Source organism: Peromyscus eremicus, chromosome 1 (assembly GCF_949786415.1).
Source record: "Peromyscus eremicus chromosome 1, PerEre_H2_v1, whole genome shotgun sequence".
Lineage (NCBI taxonomy): Eukaryota > Metazoa > Chordata > Mammalia > Rodentia > Cricetidae > Peromyscus > Peromyscus eremicus.
Window position 1 is genome coordinate 181,023,843 of NC_081416.1, and position 19,942 is coordinate 181,043,784.

Sequence of the window (19,942 nt, forward strand, 5' to 3'; positions counted from 1 at the left end):
AGAAAGTGAAGGCTTGTCATGATATCCTGCAGAGGGATGCAGAGAGAAAATATTTAATGATGCTCCTTCATCCCTGAGAGCTGAGTCTCCAATTTTCCCTTCTTTGGGGTCCTTTTTAAACACTTTTCTCTGAATTGATACATCCCTGCATCAATGTGAGAGGCTGAGATGTTCAGGAGAATCAGAAAGTAAAACAAACTCTCTATGTCATGGAAAGGTGAAACATTCCAGAGTCATCAGTGGCCATTCATAGCTCTATAGAAAGGGTAAGACAATGGACCACCTGAGCTCTAAGTGTTAATGTCTAAGACTTTTTGGGCTGCCTGCAAGTTGTACACTGAGTTCTAGGGTTTTGGCTTCATGATAATCACTCATATTGGGGTGTGCTTTAAGTAAGGTTTGAGTCACCCTTGCTTCTGTGAGTAACCCCTAATCCACACCGCTATCAGTAACAGAGTAAATCCATAGATTCACAGAGTTGTGCTTTGGTGCAATCACTGTTTGGTCTGTCATGGATTTCTTTCATGAGTTGAGTAGATTTGTGTGTGTTGTACACAATAGAACCATTTTGAAATTATGAGTGTGAAAGACTGTGGTTTTTTGAATAGTTATAGTCCACATAGACTCTTCTGTTTAATTGCATGGCACACAGAGAATATCACTAATAGGAGGTACGGCCTCATTGGAGTAGGTGTGGCCTTGGTGGAGGGAGTGTGTTACTGTGGAGGCACGTTTTGTGGACTCTTATGCTCAAGCTATTAACAGTGTTAAACACAGTCTCAGCCTGCTGCCAGTAGATCAAAATGAAGAAATCTCTGCTCCTTCTCAAGCATCATCATCATGACTGCCTACACACTGCCAGGTTTCCTACCATGATTTTAATGGACAAAAACTCTGAACTGTAAGTCAGCCCCAATCAGATGTTTTCCTTTTTTAGAACTTCCATGGTCATGGTGTCTCTTCAGAGCAACAGAAACCCTAAGACAAAGACTGTAAGTGTTATCCAACATACCATATATATGATATATCTTTCATGTTAAGATATTCTAACTGAGAGTTTTGAGTTTTGAATAATGAAGTAAATTTCATCATGAAAACATTATAATTTAAAAAGAAATTACACCAGAAGTGTAGCAGGAAAGGTTAATGTGATTGAGATGATAGATCAGAATTGATGCCACTAAGGGAGCAGAAAATGACAGTTCTTGATGCACCAACTCCAGAAATCTAACAATATTCCAATGAGAAGTATATCATGAATGTTCCTAAACTCATGGATGATGGAGAGATAGCCAACAGGATCACAGAATTGAGAAGATCTATAACAATGATGAGGAATGAGTCTTTTGAACTAATTTGCCCTCATGTACTTTGTAAAAATTTTTGTTCACAGAGGTTATACAGGTTCATGTTTCTACACTAAGTGTGATAAACTAGAGGCTGATATATAGTTCCTCCATCATTTCAAGGCTCCTTTTGTGTGAAATATTGGGAGTCTGGTATTGCTGAGCACCTTGTTTATTTATATTTAGAATGGATTTGGACTGATAATTGCCAGCTCATGAAACTTGTTAACTTATCTGCATCCAACTTGTAGATATTCCTGAGGAATGAGACAGTAGCTAGTCTCTGTATTCACAACTATGTAGATTCCAAGCTATACTGCCAGTCAGCTCTGCTGGACATCTTGCAACACTGGCCACCCAGCAGCCATCATAGACCCTAGCCAGAGACTGTTCCTTATTGCAGAGTGTTTTCAGGCCTCTTAAAGCACCAGGGAATACATCCAGCAACAGCATCTGATCTCAAAATACAGGAAGGAACCCAGCGGAACTACAGAAGCTGACACCAAAGTCAGCCAATTCAGGGTTGCAACAAGTAGACCTGACTACTATCACCAGTTATACTAAATAGTAAAGGGCTGTTTACTAACAATGAACTCCTCTACTTGGCAGAGGAGTTCATTATTATTAGTGCACAGGCACCCAATTGTAAGAGCATAAGCATTAAAATCAGAGATGTAAAACATTACAGAGAAAAATGGAGAGACCCAAGAAGAAAACACAAAAAAGGGAGACCTATAAACCCCATGATGAATAATTCCCAGAGTGTTTTTAATTAAGTTACAGAAGTATAAGAAACCACCAACAAAACCTGGGCAGATATCTGCTGCTCATGGATACGCCAGAACAGTCAGAAGATCAGGTGAAGGCCATACCAGCATGAAGAACAGATAGACTGCCCTCCACCACATGTAGCTCTCTAACTCATTAGGTTCAGTTTCCCAAGACTCAATATGCCACCACTGTTCTTGACCTACCATCCAGCAAAACTTTCAATCACCATATATGGGAAAAGCAACATATTCCAAGATAAAGTCAAATTTGAACAATATCTGTCTCGAGATCCAGCCCTACAGAAATACTAGAAAGACATCTCCACCCCAATAATATTAACTACACCCATGTAAAAACAGGAAATAAATAATTTCACACTAGTAAAGGCAAATAATGGAAGAACATGTATGTTCATGTACTTGCCAACACACAAACACACACATACACACACACACACACACACACACAGAGAGAGAGAGAGAGAGAGAGAGAGAGAGAGAGAGAGAGAGAGAGAAAGAGAAAGAGAGAGACTACCACTACCACTATTGTAGATGTAATTCAGTGTAGATGTAGCCAACGGTTTTATCATACAGAAAACACAGAGCCGATTCAGAGAAGAAAGCCAAGAGATCAGAGCCAAGAGCCTCACCCTTCCTGATTCAGGGATCCTCCTCAGCCAAGAGAGCTCTCCAAAAGAGAGGAGAGCCCTCCTTCCTGTGTGTCTGTCTCTATAGTCTCTCTGTTCTGGCTTCTGATTGGTTGTCAACCCAATCATGTGACTGCCTCGTCACTGCCTGTATGTACCGCCCTCCAGGTCTTTAAAGGTGTACACCACCACTGCCACGAACTTGCTATGGCTCTAATAGCTCTGACCCCAGGCAACTTTATTTATTAATATAAAATATCACCACATTTCCCCTTTTCTAATTTAATAAAAAGAAAAAAAAAGAAAAAGGTTATAACTAACAAAAGAAAAACTACATACAAAAGTACAATAACTATATACAATGTCTAAATAATTTCTAGTCCATTTGTATTTGACAAATTCAGAGAAAATAATTTCATTATTTATCTTATTTTGTTAAGTCCAAAATGTATCTAATTCACTTTCTATCCTAATTAATCTTCAACTATAACTAACTAATCTTCAACTATAACTAACTAACTTTCAACTATAACTAACTAATCTTCAACTATAACTAACTAACTTTCATTTCTTTATATCCTAATAGTTGGTAATAATAACATTCAAGGATCAGAAAATTGCATTGTTAAATGAACAGTATAAGTACAATTCGAAATATACATATAGCATTTTCTAACAATATCAATTCCAATATATATAACTTGTATACAGTATAAAACAATCCAATCCAATGTAAAATACTTAAAACTAGTAATTGTCTTTTTCTTCTTCTTTCTTTTCTTTTTTTTTCTTTTTTTTAAATAAGAACCTTAAATCTAATCTCCTTTGCTTAGCCTTTTTCCTAACCCTTGACAACAACTTGTAACCAACTCCCTAAACAACGAAAATTATCCCAGACCCAAAACCCATTAAAAAGATCAAAAAACCACCTGACCCACACCACCTCTTTGGGAATGTGGGCGTCGTATTCTTAAAATTGCTTCCTACTGGGTATGGACGAAGTTATCTTTATCCTGAAAGAAAAATTTTAGGTTAATTGTCAAATTCTAGGAAAGGTAACCATATCCTTCATTATCCAGTCTGTGTATAATGCCAAAGTTCAGGGTTCATCTCAAGTCCTTATTCAAGTAGTCTTTGAGACTGGATCATCTCAGCTAGTCATCTCAAAATTACTCTGAGCACCTTTAGTTCAAAGCTGATCAGTTGTCTCATTTGTCCAGTGTTCTTCAGATTCCTTAACCTCCATTTTCCTAAAAGACAAAAACAAAAACCTTTCCCCAATACTAATTTTTGGGGATGTTCCTTTTTGGCAAGTTACTATCTGATTAAATGAAAAGACATGTGTTACTGGTATAAGTTAGTTTAAATTGGATGTTCATGTTGGTTGATGAACTATCACCTTTTCTAATTAAGAGGTTTCTCTTGTTCAAATCGAACCTTTATCAATTTTGATGGTACCTACAACTTAACTTCTCCTGTAGAAACAAAAGCAAAACCTCGTCCCCAACGTAACACATACCCTGGTTTCCATTCTGAGGTCAGCACATCCTTAAAGTATATAGGCTGATTTAATTCTGTAGTTTTATCTATTATCCAATGTCTCTCTGCAGCTGTTGTTCCTTTCTCATTGGCATTAAGAAAATTCAAAGTTAATAGAGCATTATGCAGTCTGTTTCTGGGGGTTTTTGTTACCCCTTTCTGTTTATTTAGCATATCCTTTAGAGTTCTGTTTGATCTTTCTATAACTGCTTGACCTGTAGGATTATGTGGTATGCCTGTAATATGCTTTATATTGTAATAAGCAAAAAACTGTTTCATTTTAACAGAGACATATGATGGAGCATTATCAGTTTTGATTTGTGCAGGTATACCCATGATGGCCATAACTTCTAGCAAATGAGTAATTACAGAATTAGCTTTTTCAGAACTCAAAGCAGTTGCTCACTGAAATCCTGAATAAGTATCGATAGTGTGGTGTACATATTTCAGTTTTCCAAACTCTGCAAAGTGAAACACGTCCATCTGCCAGATTTCATTCCTTTGAGTACCTTTTGGGTTACATCCAGGTGGTAATGGCGTTGATTGTAGAAGGAACAAGTAGGACATTTCTTTACTATTTCTTTGGCTTGTTGCCAGGTTATGGAAAAATCACATGTATATGTACACGTCGTATATACACATACATATATACATACATGTACATATATATCACATATGTATACACATATATATAAATGTAACACACACACACACACACACACACATAACATTAGGACTCAGAGCAGTCCTTCTTTGTAGCTCCCAATGCTACTTTCTCTCTATCATCAATTGGAGGATTCTGAGACATGGCTTCAGTATTTCATTAGTCACAAGGTATGAGATATATATGAAGTTCTCTTACCTGTGACAGGAAGGTACAAGGCATCACTTGGTGTGGACCACACATGGGATGAGTTCCTGAAAGAGCCATAGCATCTATAGTTCCCTTCCTGGACCACAGGACCAAGATGGAAGTTGCCCTGGAAAGTCCCATTTTGGTTCTGCACTGCAGGCAGCCCATGTTCCTTGGGTACCCCTTCCCTGGACAAATGGAACATGTCAAACTGAATGTCAGAGACACAAGACAAGGTCATGATCTCTCCTGACATCACCACAGGGCCCATCAAGGCTAACAGAGAAGGTTTCTTATATAAACCTGGAAGAAAAGAGGAAGAGATAGTTAGTTAGTTACTAGTGTTCATTCACTTCTCATTGTCCCCTCTACCTGCTTCTATTTCTTTGATCTCTCTGCCTCATACCATCTCCTTCTCTCTATTTCTCCATTTCTCCTCTCCTCTCTTTCTCTCCTTCTCTCTGTTTATTTCTATGTTACCATCTTTAGTCTATGACCTCACTCTGGACTCAAATATTTTTGCTTAATGACATTTTCTGCCTCTATTTGCATGGGTTCATTCTATCTGTCTTTAAAAGTTTGTTTTCATGAGCATAATTAATTTTATCTAGCAATAACCTTCATTATGAAATATTCATATGCATGCAAAATATATTTTTATACTTGTTTTGAAAATATTTCTAAATTTTTGAAATTGAACTATATCATTTAATGTATTTATGTCATTTAATGTTTTAAAATTGTTGTTACATATATTTATAGATGTATACTATTAACCATATTAATGTTATTATTCTTTCTTGCCTTTCAACTTCCACTAATCACATTCATTTTTCTAATTGGTCTTCTCTATACTTTCATTTTTTCAATTGTTTTACAAGTAAATGGGTTCAATTAGAGTTACTAATGATTTTGTTTTAATTAGCATACCAAGTAACAGTCTTCACTATATCATCCTCATACAGCTCCTTTTGTTCATTTTCTTCCCTCTTACCTCCTTGTACAGCATTGCTGATCTCATTATACCCCTCATTTGTCCTCCATGTCATACATACATCTTTCATTTCTTTCCCATCCCTCTCTATGAAAAATTTTCTTCCTGTCATGTTCACTTGCTAATTTCATGACCTTTAACTTTGCCATCCTATGTATAATAAAAATCTAGAATCTAATGTCATTCTGTTTTTCATTCTTGTATCTGTTTACATATCTGTGTTAATGAATCTCTCTTTTCAAAGTACGTAATACTCCATAAATATCTGTATTTCTCTTGAACAATGACCATGGTGATCTTTCCTCTCTTGTTGCTCTTAGTGTGTTTACTGCTCAAGTGTGATCTATCATCTGCTTCCCAAGCACTTAGTTCAGAATTTGTTTTTCGCTTCTGCCTTTATAAGTCTTCTACCAAGAGAGCCAGACATATCATGTGTCTGACAAGCTCTGTCTTGAAATATTTAATATCTGCTATAATTTTTCCATCTCTACTATCAAAGTTTCCATGCAGGCTTCTGTCTTTTTGTAGATTTTCTTTTAGCACACATTCATGTTTACTAATTCTCAGCCCTTCCTGGGTTCCACCTGTGTGAAGACTTAAAGACTCATTAAGTACCAGCCCAATTAAGTATTTGGACTCAGGTCAGACACATGATCTGTCTTGCTCTTTTGGTAGACTTCTTATAGAGGTAGAAGTCAATTTTCTGAATGTAGTAGAAAGACTTCATTCTCTCTGGTTCACACTATGCTCACCTAATTGTCATTTTCTGTTTATATCTACTTATGATTCCTTTGCACCTCCCTGTATCTGTGCTTTATGTTATAACCAAGGGTCTGTTCTTGTGTATTTCTTTTCATTGTCTATGCCAGTAAAACACTTAACAAGGTTGCCTTTATATAAATTATTTGCACTCCTTTTTCTGGTGACCTCCCACAGTTTTTAGTGTATAGAATATTTTTCTGTATAACAAAGAGAATGATGAGCAGGTAACATGCTCTTACCTGTGATCTTTATGTCAATGGGGTCACTGGACTCAGACCACTCATATGGGGAGTGATTGTAAGAACCATAGCATGTGTACGTCCCAGCATCATCAGGTGTCACAGGACCTATTGAGAAGATGGCCTGGGAACCCCCATGATGATGTTCTGCAGAAAGCTCAAAAGAGTCTTTGATTGTTCCATTTTTATGTGAACTCAAAATGAAGGTTTCAAACATAATCTCTGAATGACACTCCAGTGTCACCTTCTCTCCTAAATTTACCGGGGGAGGTTGTAAGGCCAAGAGGAAAGGCTTCCTGTAGATTCCTAAGAATAAAGAAATTGTATGAACCTGATCAAAATCTCTGTGTCCTTGAAGACCAGTGGTTCCACCTCAATTGGTCTATTCTCCCTGTTAGTACTCCAGTGAACTTGTTTTTGTCTACTTCCACTCTAGACTCAGACTCCTCCTTCTTTGTGTCCATTTCCCACTTATTTGTGTCCATCTTCCCACTGGCTTGTTATGAGAATGTGTCTTTTAAATCTTACTTCCATAGGCCTTATTGTCTTTTTCTAAGCCCGGAAAGTCCAGGAAACATGGCAAGCTTCACACCAGGCTGCTTTATGTGCCCCTTTTTATGCAACTTTTGATTAAGTATAATCCTTGGCAGGATAAAGGAATTAGTATTGAACCTAGTTATAAGGGAATGACTTCTAGCTCTCACTGTGGTTCAAACCTCTATAAGGCATTCCTGATCCGGAATCATGAACATTGTTTTCTCTAACATGTTGATGAATTAGCATCCTGATTTTACTGCTCTCAGAGCATCCCTTTCCTCTGTCTTAATTTGCTCTTGAATTGAGTTCCTGTATTATTTTCCAGTTGCTAACATAACAAATTACAAACAAACTTGATTCTTAAAAAGAATACAATTATTGTGGAGATCAGAATTCTGCAAAGCTCAAATGGCGTAAATCAGTTTCTTTAGAGATAGTAACTACTGAAATCCCTAGGAAAGTATCTATTTTTTTTTTTTACCTTCCAGCTTCTAGAGCCTCATGTATTCCTTGGTACTTGGATCCTTCCTCCACGTTCAGAGTTTGTGACAGGGTGTCTCCCTCATGATGATTTCTTTGGCCCACAACTGAATTTTTCCTTTTTTTTCTTACATCAACCCTTGTAGTTCTACAGACCTGAAATAATTCAGGATATTCTTGCATCCTGATATCAACTGGTTAAAATCTGAGTTCTATCCTCCAGCCCAATTTTCCTTCACTTATTTAATGCACAGAAAGCCTTAGGGACTAGAAAAATGATGACCTTGTATATTTTATTATGCCCAGAACATTATATATTTCTCTGTGTTGAATATTCCTTTATGAGTACAAACCTCTTAGTAACACTGTTTCTGAAAATTCCAGGGTTGGGAGTTTTGGGCAAATGAAAGGCACTCAAAACATCATCTCTAACCTGAAATTATGATCTTCACAGGGTCACTGTTGGCTGAAATTTTAATAGGGTAATGATAATTCAAACCATAGCATCTGTATGTCCCTGCATGTGCTGATGTCACAGGTTCAAAGACAAATTTCCTCTGGAATGGTCTTCCCTGGATCTGAGGGATAGGATTACCAAGTTCTTTGTACAACTTGAATGTGTAATAGTTACTATGAGAGTCACATTGAAGTTCCACATGCTGTCCCAAAGGAACAATATGGCTTGGCCAGGCAGAGAGTGAAGGCTTGTCATGACTTCCTGCAGAGGGATGCACAGAGAAAAAAAATTATTGATGCCCCTTTATCCCTGAGAGCTGATTCTCCAATTTTCTCTTCTTTGGGTTCCTTTGTATAACACTTTTCTCTGAATTGAAACATCCCTGCATCCATGTGAGAGGCTGAGATGTTCAGGATATTCAGAAAGTAAACAAACTTTCTATGTCATGGAAAGGTGAAACATTCAAGAGTCATCAGTGGCCCTTCCCAGCTCTATAGAAAGAGTAAGATACTGGACCAGCTGAGCTCTGAGTGCTAATGTCTATGACCAGTTGGGCTGCCCGCAAGTTGTGCACTGAGCTCCAGGGTTTTGGCTTCATGATAATCCCTCACATTGAGGTGTGCTTTAAGTAAGGTTTGAGTCACCCTTGCTTCTGTGAGTAACCCCTAATCCACACTGCTATCAGTAACTTAGTAAACCCATGGATTCACAGAGTTATGCTTTGGTGCAATCACTGTTTGGTCTGCCATGGATTTCTTCCATGAGGTTAGTAGATTTGTATGTGTTGTACACAGTAGTGTAATTTCGAAGTGATGAGTGTGAAAGACTGTGGTTTTTGGAATAGTTATGTTTTCCATAGACTCATCTATTTTAATATACAGCACATAGGGAATGTCAGTAATAGGGGGTATGGCCTCATTGGAGTAGATGTGGCCTTGTTGGAGGAAGTGTGTCACTGTGGAGGCACACTGTGTAGTCTCTTATGCTCAATCTATTAACAGTGTGAAACACAGTCTCAGTCTGCTGCCAGGGGATCAAAATGAAAAAATCTCTGCTCCTTCTCGAGCATCATCATCATGACTGCCTAAACACTGCCAGGTTTTCTACCATGATTTTAATGGACAAAACTCTAAACTGTGCATCAGCCCCAATCAGATGTCTCCCTTTATTAGAATTTCCATGGTCATGGTGTCTCTTCACACAGCAATAGAATCCCTAAGACAAAGATTGCAAGTGTTATCCAACATAATATATAATTTATATATATATATATATATATATATATATATATATATATATATATATATGCATGATATATCTTTCATGTTAAGATATTCTAGCTGAGAATTTTGAGTTTGGATTCATGAAGTAAATTTCATCATGAAAATATTATAATTTAAAAAGAAATTACACCAGAAGTATAGCAGGAAAGGTTAATGTGATTGAGATGGTAGATCATAATTGATACCACCAAGGAAGCAGAAAATGGCAGCTCTTGATTCACCAACTCTAGAAATCTAACAATATTCAGATGAGAAGTATATCATGAATATTCCAAAACTCGTGGATGATGAAGAGATAGGCCCCAGGACCACAGAATTAAGAAGATCTATAACAATGATGAGGAATGAGTCTTTTGAACTACTTTGCTCTTTGTAAAGTACTTTTGTATATATGTACTTTTGTAAAAATTTTTACATGGGTAGTTAGTGTTATTGGCATGCAAATGCAAAAGTATGTACTTTTGTAAAAATTTTTATTCACAGAGGTTATACTGCTCATTTTTCTACACTAAGTGTGATAAGCTGGAGGCTAATATATAGTTCCTCCATCATTTCAAGTCTCATTTTATGTGAAATATTGGTAGTATAGTATAGCACAGCAACTTGTTTATTTGTATTTAGAATGCCTTTGTACTCATAATGGCCCACCCGTGAATCTTGTTAATTTATCTGTATCCACTTTGTGGATATTCCTGAGGAAGGAGACAATAGCTAGTCTCTGCAGTGAAGACCATGTTGACTCCAAGCTATACTACCAGTCAGCTCTGGTGGACATCTTGCAACACTGGACACCCAGCAGCTGTCATAGACCCTAGCCAGAGACTGTCCCTGATTACAGAGTGTTTTGAGGCCTTTTAAAGCACCAGGAAGTACATCCAGCAACAGCAGCTGATCTCAAATTACAGGAAGGAATCCAGCCGAACTATAGAAGCTGACACCAAAGTCAGCCAATCCAGGGATGCAACAAGTTGACCTGACTACTATCACCAGTTACACTAAATAGTAAAGGTCTGTTTACCAACAGTGAACTCTACATGGCAGAGGAGTTCATTATTATTAGTGCACAGGCACCCAAGTGTAAGAGCATAAGCATGAAAATCAGAGACGTAAAACGTTACAGAGAACAATGGTGAGACTCAAGAAGTAAACACAAAAAAGGGAGACCTATAAACCCCACGATGAATAATTCCCAGAGTGTTTTTAATTAAGTTACAGAAGTATAAGAAACCACCAACAAAATGTGGACAGATATCTGCTCCTCATGGATAGGCCAGAACAGTCAGAAGAAGAGGTGAACACCACCATAAGCAATAAGAACAGATAGGCTGCCCTCCAGCATGTGTAACTCTACAACTCAATAGGTTCAGTTTCCCAAGACTCAATATGCTGTCTCCCTTCTTGACCTACCATCCAGCAAATCTTTCAACCACCATATATGGGAAAAGCAACATATTCTAAGATAAAGTCATATTTGAACAATATCTGTCTCGAGATTCAGCCCTACAGAAATACTAGAAAGACATTTGCATCCCAATAACACTAACTACACCCATGTAAAAATAGGAAATAAATAATTTCAAACTAGTAAAGGCAAATAATGGAAGAACATGTATGTTCATGTACTTGCCAACACACACACACACACACACACACACACACACACACACACAAAGAGAGAGAGAGAGAGAGAGAGAGAGAGAGAGAGAGAGAGAGAGAGAGAGAGAGAGAGACTACCCCTACCACCACCAAAATAACAGGAATTAACAATCATCGGTCATTAATGTTTTTCAATATCAATGGACACTATTCCTCCATGAAAAGATGCAGACTAGAAGAATAGTGTGAAAACAGGATCCATCCTTCTGTTGCATACAAGAAACACCCCTAATATCGAAGGTAAACATCATCTCATTATCTCAGAATAAAGCAGTGGTCAAAGTATTTCTAAGCAAATGGATATAAGAATCAGGCTGTGTTAGCCATTCTAGTATCACACAAAATAGACTTCTATGGTGATTTGAAAGGCAATGGCCTGAAATGGAGTAGGCTATTAGGAGGAGTGGCCTTGTTGGTGTTGCTGTGGTCTTGTTGGAGGTGAGTAAATAGAGAAATACTAGAGCTAACAGACATGATGCCCAAATGAACATAATAGCTATCTACATCACGTATCAACCAAATGCTAAAGAATATACCTTCTTCACAGCACATCATGAATTTATTTTTCAAAAATTGACCACATACTCTTTCACAGAACAAGTTTCTACAGATATAAGAAAATTGAAATAACTCCTGTATTATATCAGACCACTACAGATTGAAGCTGGAATTCTAGGAAACAGAAACAAAAGAAAGCCTACAAACTCATAGAAAGTTAAGAACCCTATACTGAATGAAAACTGGGTCAAGATCAAAGTAAGAAAGAAATGAAAAACATTACAGAGTTCAATTAAAGTGAATGCACAATGTACCCAAACCAATGGGCACAATGAGAACAGTGTTAAGAGAAAAGTTCATAACTTTAAGTGCCCATATATATAAATTAAAGAGATCTCATATTAGCAACTTAACCACACACCTGAAAGATCTAGAACAAAAAAAAAGCAAACACAACCAAGACAGCAGGAAATAATCTAACTGAGGGCTGAAATCAACAAAGGAGAAACCAAGAAAATAATTCAAAGAATCAATAAAATGAAGAGTTCATTCTTTGAGATAATCAACAGAATGGACACTACCTTGCTGTGGGATGTTCTGTGTGCTGTGAATAAGTGTTGCTCTGATTGGTTGATAAATAAATGCTGATTGGCCAGTAGACAGGCAGGAAGTATAGGTAGAATAAGCAGAGAAGGAGAATTCTGGGAAGAGGAAGCCTGAGTCAGGAGATGATGGCCTGCATTTCCAGGAGCAGCATGTAATGGCACACAGGTAAAGCCACAGAGCACATGGCAACAAAAAGATGAACAGAAATGGGCTGAGTTTAAGTGATTACTTTAAAAGCAGCTGTGGGTTCCGTGGGGCTAGGCTGGGGAAACCTTTCAGCTACACCACCTTATCCAAACTAACTAAAAGCCAGGCAGAAAATATACAAATTAACAAAATCAGAAATGAAATGTGGAACATATCAACAGACATCTAAGATCGCAAAGGCATCATTAGGGCACACATTAAAAACCTGTAATCGACAAAACTGAAAGATCTAAAAGAAATGAATAATTTTCTCATTATTTACCACTTTCCTAAGTAAAATCACTGTCAGATAAACAATATAAACCACCCTATAACTCCTAAGGAAACAAAAGTTCTCCATAAAATAAAAGTTTCCCAAAGGAAAAAGTACAGAGTCAGTAGATTCTAGTAAAGAATTCTTCAAGACTTAAGAAGAGTTAATGCCAGTACTCCTTAAATTATTCTTAGAAACAGAAGTAACATTGCCTCATTTTATGAAAGCACAATCACCCTGATACCCAAACCATACCAAGTTTCAATAAAAATATAATTACAGGCCAATCTCCCTCATGAACATTGATGCAAAAATATTCTATTAAATACTAGCAAAATGCATCCAAGAACACATCAAAAAGATCATACACAGTGATCAAGTAGGCTCCATCACAGAGTTGTATGGGTATTTCAACATATGAAAATCTGTCAATGTAATCTACCATATACTTCTGAAAAAATTCCACATAATTTTCTTATTAGATGCTGAAAAAGCCTTTGAAATTAATCTAAAAAGTCTTCATGATAAAAGGATATTAGGGATATAAGGAACATATGTAAATATAACAAAAGCAATATACAGAAGGCCTTTAGTCAACATCAAATTAAAAGGAGAGAAACTCAAAGCATTTCCATTAAAATCAGGAAAAACACAAGGTTGTCCAATTTCTCTGTATGCAATTTGGTACCAAATCTACAGAGAAACTCTGTCTTAAAAAACTTAAAAAAAGAGAGGTTGATTGATAAAGAAGACAGAAATACACAACGGAAAAAAAGAAAGCATCTTCAACAAATGGTCTAACTGGATGTCTACATGCAGAAGAATGCACATGGATGGATATCTATCACCCTTCAAAACTAAAGTCTAAGTGGATCAAAGACCTCAACATCAAACCAGAGATATCAACAGATGGGAGCAGATGCAGAGATCCACAGTCAAACATTAGGCAGTGCTCCAGGAAGCCCAAAGAAGATGGGAGGAAGGACTGTAGGAGCCAAAGAGGTCAAAGGCATCACCAGAAAATGACCCAAGGATTCAAGTAGGATGGGCTCCTGGCCTGCAGTTACAGAGACTGAAGAGTCCATCAGGGAACCTGTATGGGTCTAAGATAGCTACTGTGCATATGTATCATGGATGTGTAGCTTAGTGTTCTTGGACTCCTAGAATTGGGAGTTGGTGCTATCTGTGATTTTTATACCTATATTTGGGACCCTGTTCCTCCTACTTGGTTTCCTTGTCCAGTGTTGATACAAGCATATGTGCCTAGGCTTAGTGTAACTTTTTTTTATTGGTTATTTCAAGACAGGGTTTCTCTGTGTATCTTTGCGACTTTCCTGGAACTCACTTTATAGCCCAGGCCTCAAACTCACAGAGATATGCCTGCCACTGCCTCCCAAATGCTGGCATTAAAGGCATGCATCACCACCACCTGGCTTAGTCTTACTTTTAGTGCTTTTCTCTGTTGATATCCTAGGGAGCTTTGCTCTTTTCTGAAGAGAAATGAAGGAGGGGTGGATCTGGAGAAGATGAGTAGTGTGTATGTGTGTGTGTGTGTGTGTGTGTGTGTGTGTGTGTGTGCTGGAGAAGTACAAGTAGGAGAAACTGAGGTAGGGTTATAATATATGAGAGAAGAATAAAAAATCACTGTCAATTATTAAGAGAATAAAACACATATATAAAGCTTTATAGCTATCAGCCACTGACGAAATTGAAAATATGCCTTTTGTTTTTCTGGGTCTGTATAACATTTCCTAATTTATCTATGTCAATGCTAATTTCATTGTTATTTACCTTTGAACAGAATTCTACAGTGTACATGTGTTAAAATTTCATTATCTTTTCATCAGTGGAAGGACATTCAGGTTGTTTCCTTGTCCTGGCTATTGCAAATAGAGCAGCAAAGAATATGACTGAAGAAGCATTTATGCCACAGGACGTCAAGTTCTTTGAATACATTCCAAGGGGTGGAAATGATGTACATATAATAGCTATGTATGAAGTTCTCCATATATTAAATTTACAATGAAAATCATCTTTTATAAAAGAAAAAATATGCAATCTAACTATGAAAAAAAGAAACTCTGGGTAGAAAATGTTTTGAAATTTTGAAATGAATCACCACCAACATAAAAATTTTGTAAACCACCCCCACAGACAAAAAAATCAGTCACTGAATTGGAAGACTATATGGGCCAGCTTGATGTCTAAGTGGGCAAAGGCTCTTTCTGCCAATCTTGACTCTCTGAAAACCATTGCCAGGATGCACATGGTGAAAAGAGAAAATGATTCCAGCAGGTTTTCCTCTACCTCCACACTTGTGCCGCGGTGCATGCACACACACACACACACACTCACACACACACACACACACACTCACACATTCACCAAATAAATGTAAAAATTAAAAAAGTTAAGAGAACATTCCAACAGTTTCCTTGATTATAATATAGGAGAATGAGTGAGCTTAGATCATGCATTACATGATCTGACATGTCAATACAAAACCTGAATAAAAATACAATGAAAATAAATTGAAACTATCCAAAGACCAAATTGTAAGTCATAAAATTTCAAGAAAGGGTAAAGGAACATTGAGGTTTACTTGGGAGGATGGAGGTGGAATGTAGAATGAGTTGTAGGAGCAGAATAAACATTATTACAAATATTATATGAAATTCACAAAGAAATTGTAAATATTTACAAAAACCTAGAAAAATAAAGCTTAGAAAAAAGGAGAGAAAAACTTACTTAGAGAAAATACTGTACAACTCTCTTAAGACATGAAGAAAACTGAAAATGGTCAGATTAAAGGTGGTCAGATGACATGAAACAAATTCAAATCCAATTATCAAGATCACCGAGCATATAATTGTCATGAGAGATCCTGACATCAGATTGATAAAAGAGGAAAAGAACATGAGTGACTTCCAGTACAGCTAATGTCAGACTTCTGAGCAAACACCTACAGGACACAGGAGACAGGATGACCAGCTGAGTGGAAAAGGGAAAAACTCTGCAATAAAAGTCAGCAACACTCTCGTTCAGAGATGAAGTATATAAAAATTTTCTCAGAAAAACTGTAGCAGACAGAGTTCCTCACAGTAAGCTCAGGAAAATCTGTGGAATCCCTCATGCTGAAATAAAGGCTGGTCATATGTTACCTGGTATTTTAATTGCACCACTTGAGAGGCAGAGATGAATATATGAGTTCATGGGTAGCCTGGTCTACCAAGTAAATTCTGGGATAGTCAGGGCAACAAAGAGAAACCCTGTGTTGAAAAACCAGAAATTAAAAGTTTATCCAATATTCGTTGAATCCTGACTCAGCCAAGAGCTGTATCTGGGACAATCTAGGAAAGAACTGAGTGGCAGGTTTTCAGACTCCTAATTTCAAAATTCAGAAGGCTCACCAACAAGTCACTCACAGAAGCCAGCAGCCAACACCCTGTGATGCCTGCTCTCCTGTTAGAATGAAACCTATCTATTGCAATGCATAGTATCTCAATATTTAAAGATGGACTCACCTGTATGTGCCAATGTCCTCAGGACTAGGAAGAGGCCTGGAAAGAAAAACTCATGATTAACTCATCTTTCCTTTATCAGTAGCCTGGCCATCTGACATCCCTGTCCTGTTTGGCCTCTATACATTAGAATCAGAACTTACTTAGTTAAGATGAACTCATGCACTAATATAAACCATGAATGCCAGTGTTTCTGCTGTAGGCAGATTCAGCCTCCCAGGATGATATTTCCACCCTGTTATTGCACACCATCTATTCCCAGCAGGACTCACCAGTACAGATCAGGTTTAGGAGCACAGAGAGCATGGTGCTGCTTTGGATGACAAGAGGCAGAACCAGAATAAAACTTATAGGATGTGAGAGGCTGGAGGTGTCTACCTGACCACAGCACGGAAAACTTACCAGCAGTAACATCCGCTCTCACCGCCTCATTCATTTTGTGTGTGTGTGTGTGTGTGTGTGTGTGTGTGTGTGTGTGTGTGTAGAGAGAGAGAGAGAGAGAGAGAGAGAGAGAGAGAGAGAGAGAGAGAGAGAGAGAGGGAGAGAGAGGGAGAGAGAGAGAGAGAGAGAGAGAGAGAGAGAGAGACAGGGTTTCTCTGTAGCCCTGGCTATACTGGAATGCACTTTGTAGACCAAGCTAGTCGGCTTTGAATTCAAAGCCCCCCTAGCATCTGCCTCCCAAGTGCTTCAATTAAATGTGTATATCCTCATACTAGGTTAAAAATTTTTTTTTGCCATTGACTTTGAGGATCATAACTTCTTGGAATTTGTTCAGACTTTAGCTTTTCAGCAAACATATTTACCATGACTACAACAGAGTTGCATCTTGAACCCACTCCCTTCATTCAAAATGATTAAATCTGATTATTCTACTCAAACTTTTGATGTGTTCCTTTGCTTTTTAAATTCAAGACTCAGTGTTTCCTCAGGCATTCTATGCAACATGTCCAATAATTATTTTTCATATTGTAAGAATAGTCCTAAAGTGTCAGTCAAAATGATTATCCTGCTATTATTCCAGTTTCAGGTTATAGTTATTCAGTTTCTTAATTAATCATGTAGGTATTTAGAATAGAAAATTCCACATTTTAAAAATCAAACAAACAAAGCCAGTAAGTTTTTGCTGTATTTGAAATTTGTTTTAAGAAGTTGAAAAAAATATCAAAAGATGGAGAATCTCTCATGCTCATGTATCAGTAGGAATTGCATAGTAAAAATGCCCAACCTATCAAAAGTAATGTAAAGAATCCCATCTATGCAGTCACATCAAAATTTCAACACAATGCTACACAGATCTTAAAAAGACAATTTCTGGCTTTAATGTAAACACACAGAGAAACTAACAGGATAGTTAAACTATCATGAACAATGAAAGAACTGCTGGAGGTCTCACCATTCCTAACTTCAAGTCATACTATAGACCTATATTAATAAACACACCACAGTATTGGTGGACAGGCTGACAGGTTCATCAACAGAATCAATTTGAAGACCCAGACATAATTCCAGACATCTATGCATATCTGATCTTTGCTAAAGAAACCCAAAACATTCACTGGAAAACAAGACAGTATCTTCAACAATTGGTTTTGATCAGACTGGATGGCTGCGTGTAGAAGAATGCAAATAGCTTCATACTTATCAATTGCAACAAACTCAAAATGAGTATAACCCCTAATTGCATTCTAAATATCTAAATATTCTCCTTATAGATACATAGAAATGTAGCTTTCACACCTGAAGGGAAAAAACCCCATTGATTAGCATCAAACAAACACCAATACAAACCCCAAAACAAAAAATAGAGAGAACAGATGATTATGAGGTGTCCAGGCCTAGCTGATCTATTACAGCAGAACTCCTGCACCTAAGGCTCAGGCAACATCATGCAAGAAGGGAAAGAAAGATTGTAATAACCAGAGGAAGAAGATGTTTGCTGTGAGATGGCATCTGCTAGAAATGTAAATATAAAATCATGTAAAAATAAATAACATTATACACATTAACCTGATTATATTCATAAAATAGGAACATATGTAGATATTTAAGGGTAATTAAAAATAAAGATGAATTTTAGAGAAGAAAATGGCTATATATGAGAGGATGAGAGGAGTAAGGAAAGGAAAAATTGTTTAATTATAATTTATTTGAAAAATATAATAATTAAAGTTCTAAGTTTAGAAATGTAGAATATTATAGAAAAAAACCCCTAACAATATAATAAAATGTTGCTGGTACTAAATATTACATATGCATACTCTACTGCTAGGATTTCTGTGGCCAATATTCAGTCAAGTTTCAAGTGTTCCCAATTCTTTGCAGTGTTTTGCAGCTTCTTGGCCTCTGACAGAATCTTCTAGAAATACATCGTAAGAATATTGATGTTTCTTGTCTATGTTCATTGTCAAGGATAGTACATGTCTTACTGAAATAAAGAACAAGTGCTCTAGAGTCAAGAAAGAGCTTTGTAAAATAAAAATGTCTGAAAATATGCAACAAGTTGTCAAATTGTACATATTAACCATTTTCAAATATTTCTATGTCAACCATTCAACAATGAAGTGAAACAACATGACATAAAATGCATTTCTGGTGTTTTTGGTAAAGAATGGTGAGTGAAAAAAAAAGAAGAATGGTGAGTGTATAGGGCTAGAGGAATCACACATTAAGAGTATGTTCTGAACTTACAGAGGACCCAACTTCAGTTCCCAGTGCTGACAGTAGGGGGCGCCCCACTGCTTGTGACTCCAGCTCCAGGGGATCCAATCAATGCCCTCTTCTGCCCTTACAAGCACCAGAACTCACATGCACATATTCACACATCATTTAATCAGTGTGTGCTCTTATACCAGGCTAAAAGAAATTCCCCCTTTTACCATTCCCTTTACCATTTACCAAGGACCGTAGCTTGGTTTGTGTATCAGGGTAACTGTGGCCTCAGAAAATACCCTTTTTATATTTTGTGGAATAACTGGAGGAATATTGGCATTAACTCTGAAATTCTGGCATAATTTTGCACTAAATCTATTTTTTTTTTTGGCTATGGAGATGTTTTATTGACTGTTTTGATTTCAGTAGGTGTTACAGGTCTGGTTAAATTGCTTATCTAATCTTCATTTAATCTTTATCTTTTATAAGTGGTGTGCACAAAGAAAATTATCCATTTTGTCTTGATTTTTTCCAGTTTGGTGCAGTACAGGTTTTTAAAGAATGATTCCTTTGAATTACCTTTGTCTGGTTTTTATGTCTCATGCTCATGTCTTTTTTCTTAATTTAGATATTCTTCATATGGTT

General features: G+C 37.1%; 1 protein-coding gene across 1 annotated transcript in view; it reads right to left on the minus strand.

Annotated features, from left to right (window-relative positions):
• The window catches only part of LOC131902698 (killer cell immunoglobulin-like receptor 3DL1), a 32,744-nt gene that overhangs the window by 3,632 nt on the left and 9,170 nt on the right, over positions 1–19,942 (minus strand). The window contains exons 2-4 of the mRNA XM_059253706.1: positions 8,601–8,885; positions 7,151–7,456; positions 5,165–5,458 (exon numbers count right to left, since the gene is read on the minus strand). Coding sequence (XP_059109689.1) covers positions 5,165–5,458; positions 7,151–7,456; positions 8,601–8,885 — 885 coding nt within the window. The remainder of the gene's footprint in view (positions 1–5,164; positions 5,459–7,150; positions 7,457–8,600; positions 8,886–19,942) is intronic.